This window comes from Salmo trutta, chromosome 13, assembly GCF_901001165.1.
Source record: "Salmo trutta chromosome 13, fSalTru1.1, whole genome shotgun sequence".
NCBI lineage: Eukaryota > Metazoa > Chordata > Actinopteri > Salmoniformes > Salmonidae > Salmo > Salmo trutta.
This window is the reverse complement of record NC_042969.1, coordinates 47042446-47057858: the sequence shown is the minus strand read 5'-3', so window position 1 is coordinate 47057858 and position 15413 is coordinate 47042446. Positions and strand designations below refer to the sequence as shown.

Here is a 15413-nt window from a genome sequence, read left to right as displayed (position 1 = left end):
GGAGGGTGGGTGGACGGTGGGTTTGGCAGGAGAGGGGAACAGTGCCTCGCGGCGAGCAAGGGATGAAAGGGCCCGTCCGTGTCAGTCACTTACTCCTCTCTTTGGTAAATAAAGCTTTCTGACAACAAAGCAGCGAGCAGCGCTTGACTGGCCTTTAAAGGGGATAAATAAAAAAGACTGGATGCAGAGGGGAAAAACCTATGAAAAAGCCTCTCAGATTCTCCAAAATGGAAGCATGTTGATTTGTATGAAGTAAAGAGCACACACCACAACCAAACCGGGTCATCTTTCAGCTTAAACCAACATTTTGTATAAAATCGGGTATAATGAGAGAACTGGAGTAAAACATATATCCCTCGCCACCTGTCTAGGAGGTGAATGATAGTAGAAAGCCCAGTGGTGTAACAGACATATATAGAGGAGAAGGTTGTCCTGTAAGCAGCATTGAAACACACACACACACTAAACAGGTTAGGCTACACACTCATTGCTGACAGTAGAAAAACGATAATGGATAACTGTGATACAAAAAAATGTAAACATTTGAGTTGTTATTTTCTGCTCTTACCAGGTACTATAAGAATTCACATATTTCTTTTTCTACATCCTATTCTCAAGCTCTGGGGTAGAAACCCAGATTTGGGTTGTCATGTCCTCAACACACACACACACACACACACTCAGATCGGATCCCCATAGCACACCACTGGGTCCAGACCCACCAGACACACTGATGGGTAATCCAGATACTGTGTGAACAGCGATGACCAGAACTTTCTTAGTACGTTTTCAAAGCCCCCGTCCACCTATAAACTCTTGTTGACTTTTCCTTCTCTCTCTCAGAAAGGCCTGATTCTCATCCCCACTCCTCCACCCATCCTCCTCCTCACTACACTTGGTGACCTTTGCACGGGCCCCTAAAGTGGCGCAGTCAGGAAAAGCCATCAAGCAGATGTACTGCGGCCGCCACGCAGTACATTACACCGGAAAGTTGCTGTGCAAAATAAATATTGGGCCATCACGCACGCCTTGTGTGATCTTCCAACGGCGATCCGAGCAAGCGACTACTACGCCAACGAGAGGGTTTCCCATTCTGATACCTCCGAGCTACGGCATACGCACTACCCCAACCTGCACACTAGTGCAGTCCTAGGAGCTCCTAGCCCCTCCAGAGTGCCAGATTGGAGCGACAGTGTTTCCTGGATGAGTTCACTATCCTTAGGGGACGAGGGCATGATAATTAGGGGCCCTCCGTTGATGCAGATGACAATCACAGTGATCAAACCACTCGGCAGTTACCTGGGCTAAACCCTTACACAAGCACTATGCTCCCCGACCGGAACATGTCTCTGAAATATTAATGAGAGAAATGTAAGCATCTTTGCATGCATGTGTATGTATGTGGGTGGGTGCATGCGTGGGTGCGTGTGACGTCTGGTGTTTGAGGTCAAGTGGTGGATTAGTAACGCTATGATGGCCTCCAATCCCTTCCTGTGAACCTGCCATTGATTTAACACTCACTGACTGACTGACTGACTGACTGACTGACTGACAGACAGCCATGGCTTTAAGATGTGACTCTCCTACACCCCCATAACCTCACAAACTTCCCCTAAAATGTTCCTATGATCCCATCCGCAATTCTTTTTTTTATTATTATATATTTTTTGACCCCCTTTTTCTCCCCAATTTCATGGTATCCAATTGTTAGTAGTTACTGTCTTGTCTCATCGCTACAACTCCCGCACGGACTCCGGAGAGGCGAAGATCGAGAGCCATGCATTCTCCGAAACACAACCCAACCAAGCCACACTGCTTCTTAACACAGCGCGCATCCAACCCGGAAGCCAGCCGCACCAATGTGTCGGAGGAAACACCGTACACCTGGCGACCTGGTCAGCGTGCACTGCGCCCGGCCCGCCACAGGAGTCGCTAGTGTGCGATGAGACAAGGACATCCCTGCCGGACAAACCCTCCCTAACCCGGACGACGCTAGGCCAATTGTGCGCCGCCCCATGGGCCTCCCGGTCGCGGCAGGCTGCGACAGAGCCTGGGCTCGAACCCAGAGTCTCTGGTGGCACAGCTAGCACTGTGATGCAGTGCCTTAGAACACCGGGAGGCCCCATCCGTAATTCTTAACCGTGTTGTCTTTGTTGGAGCAGGTTTAGTTGAGTTCAGATAGACGTGTGCTCGGTGCCTAGCCATCCCCAGTGAAGTGGAGCCGGAGCAGTGAACTGAGCCATAACACCTCTCAATATAACGCTGGCTTGGGGATCTGACTCCTCTGATCAAAGGGAATAAACATTAATGACTAATGGATAATCTGCTACACTTGTCTGTTTTGCATTTTGGGGGGTATAGATTGGCCACCTCTGGGGGGGGATGGGGGAATCTCCACTCTTCAAATCATTTTCTGATTGCAGAGGGAGTCGCTTTGGAATAGTAAACACATAAGGGCTTCATAGAGCATTATTCTTATTTCCTATATATATTTTGTATTTATACATATAGGATTCTAAAGAAAGTAATATTCGCCCCGCCCCCCAACCAACTGTCCTAACCTTTTCCCCTGCAATATTTCTATGCAGCTGTTATTATTCTCATTCCTCTGAATAATATCCCTCTCGTCCCATCCTTTTTCTCTCCCCTTTCATATTCTATATCTCATGCCATGCGGGTGTCCCGGGCTGCTGCGAGCGAGTGCCTCATATCCTGTCAACTTATCAATCACAGGGGCCCTGTCCACTCAATCCACCTCTGATTTATCAGGCAGCCTCGACCCAAACCCTTTTAACACGACAGTGACAGATAGCAGCCCAGACCATGGCAACCTGTTCCACTTTGTCAAGTCAGACATTACGAAACTTATTCCCCACTTAACATTCAGGTTGCTGTGCTCCCCCAACCCCCACCACCACTGCTAACCCCCTGCTTAAGTAGTTTACAGGAGGCTTCCCTCTTTAATCGCATTGCTTCATGTGTTAACACAGAGATATTATCAACTGTAATTCCAAATCTCACAACTACATTGATGTGACACTGGCATTATTGCCTGTTTGGTTCGGGGGGGAGGTGTTGTTTTAATCAACACTGTCATTGAAGGAGCGCCGCAAAAGAACAGCTGTGGTTTAGCAGTGTGTGCATGTATGTGTAGACATATGTACAGTTGAAGTCGGAAGTTTACATACACTTAGGTCGGAGTCATTAAAAAAAAAATTCAACAACTCCACAAATGTCTTGTTAACAAACTACACTTTTGGCAAGTCGGTTAGGACATCTACTTTGTGCATGACACAAGTCCTTTTTCCAACAATTGTTTACAGACATATTATTTCACTTATAATTCACTGTATCACAATTCCAGTGGGTCAGAAGTTTACATACACTAAGTTGACTGTGCCTTTAAACAGCTTGGAAAATTCCAGAAAATGATGTCATGGCTTTAGAAGCTTCTGATAGGCTAATTGACATCATTTTAGTCAATTGGAGGTGTACCTGTGGATGTATTTCGAGGCCTACCTTCAAACTCAGTGCCTCTTTGCTTGACATCATGGGAAAATCAAAAGAAATCAGCCAAGACCTCAGGAAAAAAATTGTAGACCTCTACAAGTCTGGTTCGTCCTTCGGAGCAATATCCAAACATCTGAAGGTACCACGTTCATCTGTACAAACAATAGTACGCAAGTATAAACACCATGGGACCACGCAGCCGTCATACCGCTCACGAAGGAGATGCGTTCTGTTTCCTAGAGATGAACGTACTTTGGTGCGAAAAGTGCAAATCAATCACAGAACAACAGCAAAGGATCTTGTGAAGATGCTGGAGGAAGCAGGTACAGAATAATCTATATCCACAGTAAAGCGAGTCCTATATCGACATAACCTGAAAGGCCGCTCAGCAAGGAAGAAGCCACTGCTCCAAAACCGCCATAAAAAAGCCAGACTATGGTTTGCAACTGCACATGGGGACAAAGATAGTACTTTTTGGAGAAATGTCCTCTGGTCTGATGAAACAAAAATAGAACTGTTTGGCCATAATAACCATCGTTATGTTTGGAGGAAAAAGAGGGAAGCTTGCAAGCCGAAGAACAAGCCTTCACAAAATAGATGGCATCATGAGGCAGGAAAATCATGTGGATATATTGAAGCAACATCTCAAGACATCAGTCAGTAAGTTAAGCTTGGTCGCAAATGGGTCTTCCAAATGGAAAATGACCCCAAGCATACTTCCAAAGTTGTGGCAAAATGGCTTAAGGACAGCAAAGTCAAAGTATTGGAGTGGCCATCACAAAGCACTGACCTCAATCCTATAGAAGATTTGTGGGCAGAACTGAAAAAGCAAGTGCAAGCAAGGAGGCCTACAAACCTGACTCAGTTACACCAGCTCTGTCAGGAGGAATGGGCCAAAATTCACCCAAGTTATTGTGGGAAGCTTGTGGAAGGCTACCCGAAACATTTGACCCAAGTTAAACAATTTAAAGGCAATGCTACCAAATACTAATTGAGTGTATGTAAACGTCTGACCGACTGGGAATGTGATGAAAGAAATAAAAGCTGAAGTAAATCCTTCTCTCTACTATTATTCTGACATTTCACATTATTAAAATAAAGTGGTGATCCTAACTGACCTAAGACAGGGAATTTTGACTAGGATTAAGTGTCAGGAATTGTGAAAAACTGAGTTTAAATGTATTTGGCTGTGTATGTATAAACTTAAACTGTATAAACAATGTAATTCTCCATGTAAGAAGAGCACCTCCACCCAATCAGGCTCCCCTGCTACCTCCGACAGTCCATAGCCTCCGTCACCAGTTTCCTTCATTACCGCCATCTCATCTAACCTAATGAAGATATGAAACCGCTCATTCGTGACTAAAATGGTTCGGCAATTTTTCTCCGTAGCCATACAACAAGTAAATAAGGTGCCTTGTGCACATAAATCATATATAAAAAATTGTTAAAAAAATAAGCTTTTTCTTATAGTGCTAACCGATTTAAACAGCAGAATTTACTGGTTAATTTGCAATGTTAATGACATGGACAACCATGCATGGAGCCTCCCCCGTTTTCTGTCTCCCAGAAAGCCATCCAATGACAGTGTGTGTGTGTGTGTGTGTGTGTGTGTGTGTGTGTGTGTGTGTGTGTGTGTGTGTGTGTGTGTGTGTGTGTGTGTGTGTGTGCGCACGCGCTATTAACTGTCACAGTAGTACAGAGTGGCTCAGAGAGTTAGAGTCTCTTTAATGACAGCCTGCCACGTTATAATGGCCTTTGCCACAACAGCAAACAAACCACACTGAGCTGCTGCTGCTACTGCCTGCTTGGCTGGCACTCACACACGTGCATGCAGGCAAACACACACACACCAAGCCCCTACAAATGTTGTTTTTGTTTGAGTATTTTTTGCTGTAAACGGCAAGCAAAATGGCAACATTCAGTTTGTGGTTGATGGAACGAATCATTATCAAATGTCATTACATTGTGAAATTCAGCCAAAAATCAGGGACAAGCACAGGGTGTGCGTACGGTGAAGAGTAGAGTGTGGTGTGTGTGCATGCGTGTGGTAGTCAGACACCTATTGAAAGCCAGCACCTGCTACTGGCCATCCTCATACCCACAAAACTATAGTAGTGCCACTGTAAACTCTCTTGAGCCCTTCTCTCCCTCCACCCAGCCCCACTACCTCAGTCCCCATCATACCTGCGGGTGCGGCTGCGTGACCTACGGGAGCGGTTGGTCCTGCCTCGGTCTCTATCTCCACTACGACTCCTCCTCCTGCGGGACGAGCCGTGGGACGAGCTGCTGCTGGACCGCCGCCTGCGTCTGACACACACAGATACACACACACACACACACGCAGGTTAATTCCAGTCATTGATTAACCAGCGCTGGAATGACTCGCTGTGCTGGTCTGAGTTTAGCAGCTCAAACTCGTCTTCTTCTTAACCACATATCAACCCCTCGCTCACCCCCTCGCTCCCTCTCCCGGGTTTCCGCCCCAAGCAGTATATTCTCTCTTATTCTCAGTGTTCTTACCCGCCTTTCACAACACGTTAAGACTGAGCAACAGAGAAAGCATGTCTCCCAGTCCCATCTTATACATAAATAACTTATATATCCCTCAAAATACTAATTTGGTCTGTTGTTAATTTCGGTAATCAAATAATTCCCTCATTACTTTCCATACCTAGCCCCCTAGAAGTGCCGGTGGTTGTTCATCAAATCTATCAAATACTTTTGTTGTGAGTGAGAGAGCGCGCGTTGTATTAATATTTGCCGGGTTGGTTAGATCGCAGAAGCAGGTTGGTTCAGGAAGAAGGCTTCTGTCGTGGCCCTGACTCAAGCACTTCACACACGGGTTCAGCAGAAGAAACGTGCAGGACGAGACATGTTATTTGAACTTGTGGTATACACACACACACAGGCGTGTGACAATAAGAAAACACGGCTGATTCGCACAAAGCGAAAGCTGCCGCTACAGCACATGAGAGGGAGGCTGCCTGGGTGCTCCGGCATGATGGAAGCCATCCAAGTGAATAGTGGGAGCAGGTTTGACATGTGCACTAACACTGACTGTGTGTTCCATGTCAACTCAATGGGTTGTGTGGGGGAGCTCTTTAATGCCTGGTGAACAGCTAGTGAACACGTGCTGCTCTTCACTGGAGACCTCAGTTATTAACGATTATCTTTACGCGTGTAGTGTGCCTTCCAAATGGCACCCTATTCCCTATGTAGTGCACTACTTTTGACCAGGGCCCATAGGCAAACGCAGATGTGAGATGCAGACATAGCCTCATACATAAAGGCCTAACTTAATCCATAGACCCTGTGTCTATTTTCAACCCAATGTCCATTCCCTGGCCATGTCCAACTCCTTGATTTGACAGAAGCATTTCCTAGGCAGCTAATGAATGGCTGATTGAGTAGGAAGACTGAAGGCTAAGAGGGGTAAACGGCTACAACCAGCCGGCCCCAGATCAGCGAGCCATTCTCTCAAGACCACCAATGATTTCCCATCTCGCGTAATGGACCCTGACCAAAGCGCATAAATAATGACCATCAACCGGCCTTGTCTAAACGACTGCAGAGGGAGTGTCGAGCGTGTGAGCGTGTGTAGGAGGCTGTCCAGTATCCTCCGTTAAAGAGACCCTCAGCGGACATCATCAGCGGTCATTTACTCACAGACACTTTCTCTCACGCACAACCTGGACAAACAAATGTTTTTAAAAAAAAGCCTGTGGGTCTAAATGATGGAAGTAACATCAACTACTAACTACTGGTAATTACATTTATTCATTGTAATAGCCTATGTCCAACAGGTAAACACATGTAGTGTTGGTCCCATGTTTCATAAGCTGAAATAAAAGAGACCATCCACCTGACAGGCGTGGCATATATAAATAAAAGGCCACTCTAAAATGTGCCGTTTTGTCACAAAACACAATGCCACAGATGTTCTACATTTCGAGGCATGCTGATTGCAGGAATGTCCACCAGAGCTGTTGGCAGAGAATTTAATGTTAATTTCTCTACCATAAGCCGCCTCCAACGATGTTTTATAGAATTTGGCAGCACGTCCAACTAGGGCTGGGCGATATGGCCTAAAAATCATATCTCAATGTTTTTCAAACCTTTCGGCGAGTCACGATATACATCTCAATTCTCTTTATGTTTTCTCTAAATATGCATTGTTGTACAATTAAAAGGTCAAATCCACTGCATTTCAAACAGTCAACAATAATCTAATGAATTCAGGGCTTGTGAAGTTATAGCTAGGCTAAATATAAGCCCTCAAAAATCATAAGACCCATTAATAATTTAATTATTTTATCAGAATAGTTTAACCAGATATTTTGCAATAATCACTAATCTGGCATTCAAGACAGTCTATAAAAAATGTGCTTTTTTGCTACAAATATAACTAGAACCATGCATAGTGCACTAATTCACTAATAATGACTAACTTCTTGTAGCAGGCATTAAGCTATAGAAAATTAACACAGATCAACAATCTCTCAAGCACACGTGCTTGTGATTATCCTTATATAATTATCCTTAAATAATTATGTTTTATGCTTATTGCATATTTATAAAACACAGGCTAGACAGTTAGTATAACAGTCTTTGGTTAAAACGCTACCAGTGGTATGTGGCACCCCACAAACTGAGCATTTATTTTCCAGAATCCAGAATAATACTCTCGTTTTAGTAGTGACTTCTCTGCGCGCAATCTGAGTGGTTGAGACATAACTTCTCCTCTATTACAGTAAAATAATGTTGGACCAAACCTCAAATAGCGAGTTGAAACCGCTTTTCAGAGAGGAAGATGTGACCTCTCAACTTTGTTGGCATGAGAGGCAAGGGGAGGGGCTTGGTGTGTAAACCATAGAGGAAGAGGTGAAACCTGTGCAAAATAAGGCCAATTTGTTTCTAAGGGCTTATTTTGGACCTAAGCTTGTCGCCTGCCTTCCTGCCTTTGGGACAACGACTCCCATTGTTAGGGTGGAGACATGTGCATCTCGTCATTATATACAGATCTCTGGTGTAAATGGGAAGGTGCACACAGCACAGAGGAGCAAAAGACACAAGACCAAAAATACAAAAGGAGAACAAGCTGACATGAAAACTAAAAATAACAAAACCTTGATTCTTGCGATACAGGCACTTGGAATATTGCACAAAACCATACATTAGAATTAATTTGATACATCACCCAGACCTACGTCCAACCGGCCTCACAAACGCAGACCACGTAACCGACTTCAGTGGGCAAATGCTCACCTTCGATGGTCACTGGCACGCTGGAGAAGTGTGCTCTTTATTGATGAATCGTGGGGTTATGTTCCGGGCAGATGTGGACAAGCGGTTTGCTGATGTCAAAGTTGTGAACAGAGTGCCCCATGGTGGCGGTGGGGTTATGGTATGGGCAGGCATAAGCTACGGACACCGAACACAATTGCATTTTATCAATGACAATTTGAATGCACAGCGACACTGCGACGAGAGCCCCATTGTCGTGCCATTCATCCACACTATCACCTCATGTTTCAGCATGATAACACATGGCCCCATGTCGCAAGGATCTGTACACAATTCCTAAAAGGCTGAAAATGTCCTAGTTCTTCCAATGCCTGCATACTCACCAGACATTTCACCCATTGAGCATGTTTGGGATGCTCTGGATCAACGTGTACAACAGCGTGTTCCAGTTCCCTCCAATATCCAGCAACTTTGTACAGCCATTGAAGAGGAGTGGGGCAACATCCCACAGGACACAATCAACAGTGAACTGTAACTCAGTAAAATCTTTGAAATTGTTGCATTTATATTTTTGTTCAGCAGAATAACCATATCATCAAGTCAAACATCAAGTAAAGTTCTTCGCTCTGATCCTATGTTGTGACGGCCACATTATTATCTGAGTATCAGCTGGTCATCTAACCTCTGTTCCAGACAATCTTTAGGAGAATCTCATTTGGTTTTGCTCGACTTCTCCCTCTCCTCAATCCTCGTCTGCTTTTGAAAAAGGTCAAAGGTAATCGAGGAGCGGAAACAAATGTGCTTGTATGATCCCAATGAGAATCTCCCACTATCAAACCACTGTGGGTACTTCCTTTTCTTGCGAACAGAGGAGTATGCTCACCTCCTCGATGACCTACTTCATCAGAGGATGCACAAGAGGATCCTCCTGGCGGCTAGCGGGAAGTGTTTTAAAATCAGCCACACCCCCCTTGAATCAGCTGTTGTCTCAAAGGATAAAAGCATGTACACATTTAAAAGCAATATGCTACTTATCCGTTTATCTTTAAAATGACTTGTTCAACTGGTTGACCACACTAATAGCCTATTACGTACAGTATCTGGCAAACCAAATGTTGTTTAGGGCCATGTTTGGCCCGCAAACTCCACTTTGAGCAGCCCTGCTTAAATATAAAAATAAAATAAATAAAGTGATGGAAGACAGTGGAAGTACCGTGATGAATGAAGTAGTATAGGGTGCCCACCCACTCTGCCCAGAGTTGGTGAAAAAGCGCTTTGGTGATGAAATTTTACTTCCTTATGTTATAAAATATATTTTATCAAGACAAATATGATTATTCATGTTCTGAATTGTTCCGTGGGGTCTTTAACATATTGTAATGAAACAGCAAGCAGGGAGCAGGTTTCGAACCCTCGACCTTCAAGCTCGAAGTCCGGCGCGCTATCGACTGTGCTGCAAAAACATGCTCAAGCGGCAGAGTCGATATCCGTGCTTATAAACCCAGGGTCGTTACACTACTCCCTCCTTTCAAAGAGCGCGTCCTCGCGCTAGCTTGCGACTCAACGTCTTACAGGAACGCGCTCACCGGCCAAGCACACGCACTGTCGTGGATGCAAGGTGCGATCCCACTTCTGACACCAATGTAATGAAACAGCAAGCAGGGAGCATGTTTCGAACCCTCGAACTTCAAGCCCGAAGTCCGGCGCGCTATCGACTGTGCCGCAAAAGCATGCTCCAGCGGCAGAGTCGATTTACGCGCTTATAAACCCAGGGTCGTTACAATATCATTAACATTATATCCAAAAAGTCAGATTTCACAACCTAAAACATCCAACAATAAGCACCAAGCTCTCTTGACAAGCAAATAGTTGTTTCCACAAGTCGCCAAAAAAATTTGCATGACATGACCTAAATTAAACGTAAAAGGCTTTCAAAAATAAAACGCTTGGTATACGCTTTGCGCTCTGTTGACAGGGCATAAAATTCACTTTTTGGTCCACCAGCCACTGTGACAGGTAGATTAAAAAATCTTAGAATGTATTTTTTTACCAGCCAAAATTATTATTTTGCCACTAAAATTACACCAACAAAACACCACAAAAAAATGATGAGCATGGTTTGTAATGTTTCTAAAACAATAAATGTATTACTAGTAAGAGGTAATGTGGTATATTGTTTAATTTCATTTTTTGTGACCTGAGTCTTTTAACCAAAATATCACAGATGAGACAAAAAATGTCACCTTCCCCTTTAAGGGCGGGAGATTAACATGGTAGAGCGACACGAGTCATGTTTGTGCCTGTGAGATTGAGTCTGACTAGTAGAAGCGTTGTCTTTTCTTCCCTAGCAGTTGAAACTCAAACATAGAACAACCTAGCTTGTGAACAGAACAATGTAAATAGCCAACAAACACAGCCCCTAGCCAAGCAGTGTTGAAGCGCAAGGTGCAATAGGCTATGTAGGGTTCGTAGTTCTTTGACTGTCTGATTAATTTACCAGCTATGAAACAAAACGGCAGAAATACTTTGAAAACAGCTACTGTTTCATTTACTTTGCTTTAAGTGTGATCATACTTGAATATTTTTATTCACAAATGCGAGTGAAATGCTTGCACTGTGGAGCCCTGACCACCCGCCAACGTGGCTGGTGAAATGGACATCTTACCCACCAATGCCAAACTCAAATTTTAGGCCCTGTTCATTGTAATTTCACAGAGATATGCTTGTATTAATTTTGAATTAATATAAAAAACGTATACTAAAATATGAAAATAGTACATGTATCAAAATCGATATCCATCTTCTCTCTATTGTTTTATGTCCTGCAGATTTACCCATTGGTCAAAATATGTGTTTTTGATTGGACACCCTAAGTAGTAGTTCTATAAAGTAGTATTAACCTATTCAATTAAAACTGTCTTTCAAGTGTGGTGGCTGATTTTTTTAAATATATATTTTAAGGTACAACTTTCACTGACAGATTTAGGATAGCTAGATAGAAATGTAGATAGAGGAGAGGGATACAGGATACAGGAGACAAAATGAGTTTCGGGATGGGGGATCCAACCGTCGCCTCCATAGGCATATGTGGTCCGCGACGGTGGGATTACCACTAGACCAGACCCCGTTACAGCTTTACACATCCAGTTTGCTCCTTCATTCATGCACCTCTGTTAGATGACGAGGTAGCGACAGTATACCTGTTCCTCTAGTGTTGTACACAGTAGAGGTCGACCGATTAATCGGAATCGCCGATTAATTAGGGCCGATTTCAAGTTTTCATAACAATCGTAATCGGTATTTTTGACCACCGATTTGCCGATTTTTTTCCCCCACCTTTATTTAACTAGGCAAGTCAGATTTAGAACACATTCTTATTTTCAATGACGGCCTAGGAATGGGGGTTAACTGCCTTGTTCAGGGGGGATTCGGGGATTCGTTTTTGCAACCTTCCGGTTACTAGTCCAACGCTCTAACCACCTGCCTTACATTGCACTCCACGAGGAGCCTGCATGGCAGGCTGACTACCTGTTACGCGAGGGCAGCAAGAAGCCAAGGTAAGTTGCTAGCTAGCATTAAACATATCTTATAAAAAACGATCAATCTTAACATAATCACTAGTTAACTACACATGGTTGATGATATTACTAGTTTATCTAACGTGTCCTGCGTTGCATATAATCGATGCGGTGCCTGTTAATTTCTCATCGAATCACAGCCTACTTCGACAAACGGGTGATGATTTAACAAGTGCATTTGCGAAAAAAGCACTGTTGTTGCACCAATGTACCTAACCATGAACATCAATGCCTTTCTTTAAAATCAATACACAAGTATATATTTTTAAACCTGCATATTTAGTTAATATTGCCTGCTAACATGAATTTGTGTCACTTCTCTAGCGTTCCATGCAAGCAGTCAGGGTATATACAGCAGTTTGGGCCGCCTGGCTCATTGCGGACTGTGTGAAGTCCATTTTTTCCTAACAAAGGCCGTAATTAATTTGCCAGAATTGTACATAATTATGACATAACATTGAAGGTTGTGCAATGTAACAGGAATATTTAGACTTAGGGATGCCACCCGTTAGATAACATATGGAACGGTTCCGTATTTCACTGAAATAATAAACGTTTCATTTTCGAAATGATAGTTTCCGGATTCGACCATATTAATGACCAAAGGCTAGTATTTCTGTGTGTTATTATGTTATAATTAAGTCTATGATTTGATATTTGATAGAGCAGTCTGACTGAGCAATGGTAGGCAGCAGCAGGCTCGTAAGCATTCATTCAAACAGCACCTTCGTGCGTTTTGCCAGAAGCTCTTCGCAATTCTTCAAGCATTGCGCTGTTTATGACTTCAAGCCTATCAACTCCAAAGATTAGGCTGGTGTAACCGATGTGAAATGGCTAGCTAGTTAGCGGGTGCGCGCTAATAGCGTTTCAAACGTCACTTGCTCTGAGACTTGAAGCAGTTGTTCCCCTTGCTCTACATGGGTAACGCTGCTTTGAGGGTGGCTGTTGTCGATGTGTTCCTGGTTGCGAGCCCAGGTAGGAGCAAGGAGAGGGACGGAAGCTATACTGTTACACTGGCAATACTAAAGTGCCTATAAGAACATCCAATAGTCAAAGGTATATGAAATACAAATCGTATAGAGAGAAATAGTCCTATAATTCCTATAATAACTACAACCTAAAACTTCTTACCTGGGAATATTGAAGACTCATGTTAAAAGGACCCACCAGCTTTCATATGTTCTCATGTTCTGCGCAAGGAACTTAAACGTTAGCTTTTTTACATGGCACATATTGAACTTTTACTTTCTTCTCCAACACTTTGTTTTTGCATTATTTAAACCAAATTAAACATCTTTCATTATTTATTTGAGGCTAAATTGATTTTATTGATGTATTATATTAAGTTAAAATAAGTGTTCATTCAGTATTGTTGTAATTGTCATGATTACAAATAAATTCATTTTAAAAATGTAATCGGCCGATTAATCGGCATCGGCTTTTTCTGGTCCTCCAATAATCGGTATCGGCGTTGAAAAATCATAATCGGTCGACCTCTAGTACACAGTACACCTACCACGCATGTCTGTCCTTTCTGTCTATCCTTTCTGATGTTGTGTTGTAGGCCTGCTTCCTCCTATATTTGCCAGTGTAGTAGTTCTCTCATCTACCGATCTCTGTAAATTGCAGTATTTCTATTTAGACCTACCTCCTGTCTCTCTCTCTGGAGCGGCTCCGCGAGCGGCTGCGTCTGCTGGACCTCTTGCTGCGGCTTGTCACCCGGCTGCCAGAGGAGCTGGAGGAAGAGGAGCGCCTTCTGTGCTTCTCCTTCTTCTTCCTTCTGCTACGGCTGTCCTCCTCGCTGTCAGAGGTGTGGCGACCCATTATCCCTCACTAAACTGGGTCGGAGGAGATAAAGCATAAGAGGATGTCTTATTTAATCAAACACTCATTTATTGATTGCTCAGACGAAACAGTAGGCCTACATCTAGCCGATTAAACTTTACTCCACGATTTAAGATGGAGTTGAACGGCGACTAGTGTGGGCGGACTGGAGCTCTTTTTATTTAAAAAAAAAACTACTGATTTTAGCACCCAAAGAATAGCCTGACATTGTTACGACATTGTTATGTGTAATTGCAGGCTATTCTTTGGGTGCTTAAATCCGTCGTTTTCAGAGAGCGCTGCAGTCCGCCAACACTAGTCGCCTCTCAACTCCATCATAAGTTGAGAGGCGTTGAGTTTAGTCAGCCCGCCTAAATCCTGCACTGCGTAGCTATACTGTGGCGAGTGGCTTCATTGTTTAATGTCCCCCTTCCATCCTCCAAGACTGACATGTAGCTGGCTAAATAACCTTTCTATCTGAATATACATGAGCAGTCAGGATGCCAGAGAGCTACTATAGCTAGCTAACTTCACCAACTCGGCTCCACCTGCCTTATAAGAGCGCGTGGACAGAATGTAAACAACTAACATACATTACCACAGAGCTAACTAGCGACAGTTAATAGCATAATGGATAGCTATCCATTCTAAAATAATTGTTCAAATAGCTATCGCGTACGCATGTGTTAAAAAGATACTGTGAAGTTGTAATTTGCAGGTTATAGCATGCAGACAGAATGTGCACTTTCAGGACTGCTGGCATGCTTGCTAACGTGTTAGCTTTAGTTTGCAGCTAAACACAGCTGACTCTATTCTAGGCATTTTTGTGTTACGCGGGCCCTTTTGCTCGGTAAATAGCTACAACGTTATTAACAGCTTCGACGTATTTCAAACATTACTTATACAGTGACTGTAAGTAGGGGGGAAACAACAATTCATACCAGGTATCTTGCTACAAATATTCCTTCTTCTTCTTTTTCCTTTATCTTCTTCTTCAGTGGTGTTTATCGGCGGTTGGCATCCAACGTTATGGTGCATTACCGCCACCTACTGTACTGGAATGTGGGCCAGAGACAAGGATGAACTAAATCCTTCCTGCCAGCCCTGTTGCTCTTAAAAAAGTATAAATTTGAGACTGTATCTAATGACGTTCTACTCTCTATACTCTTTAAACTAATTTCCTGTATCCCCTTCTCCCTCATACTAGATATCAGCCTCTCTCTTTCCCTCTGTTACTGCCCACACTGTAGCAAT

At 43.5% G+C, this 15413-nt stretch overlaps 1 protein-coding gene across 1 annotated transcript in view; it reads right to left on the bottom strand.

Moving 5' to 3' along the window:
* Positions 1–15207, bottom strand: part of rsrc1 (arginine/serine-rich coiled-coil 1) — a 185393-nt gene extending 170186 nt beyond the window's left edge. Inside the window, exons 1-3 of the mRNA XM_029772271.1 lie at positions 15101–15207; positions 13984–14173; positions 5698–5820 (exon numbers count right to left, since the gene is read on the bottom strand). Coding sequence (XP_029628131.1) covers positions 5698–5820; positions 13984–14159 — 299 coding nt within the window. The 5' untranslated portion in view covers positions 14160–14173; positions 15101–15207. The remainder of the gene's footprint in view (positions 1–5697; positions 5821–13983; positions 14174–15100) is intronic.
* Positions 15208–15413: the final 206 nt, after the last annotated feature.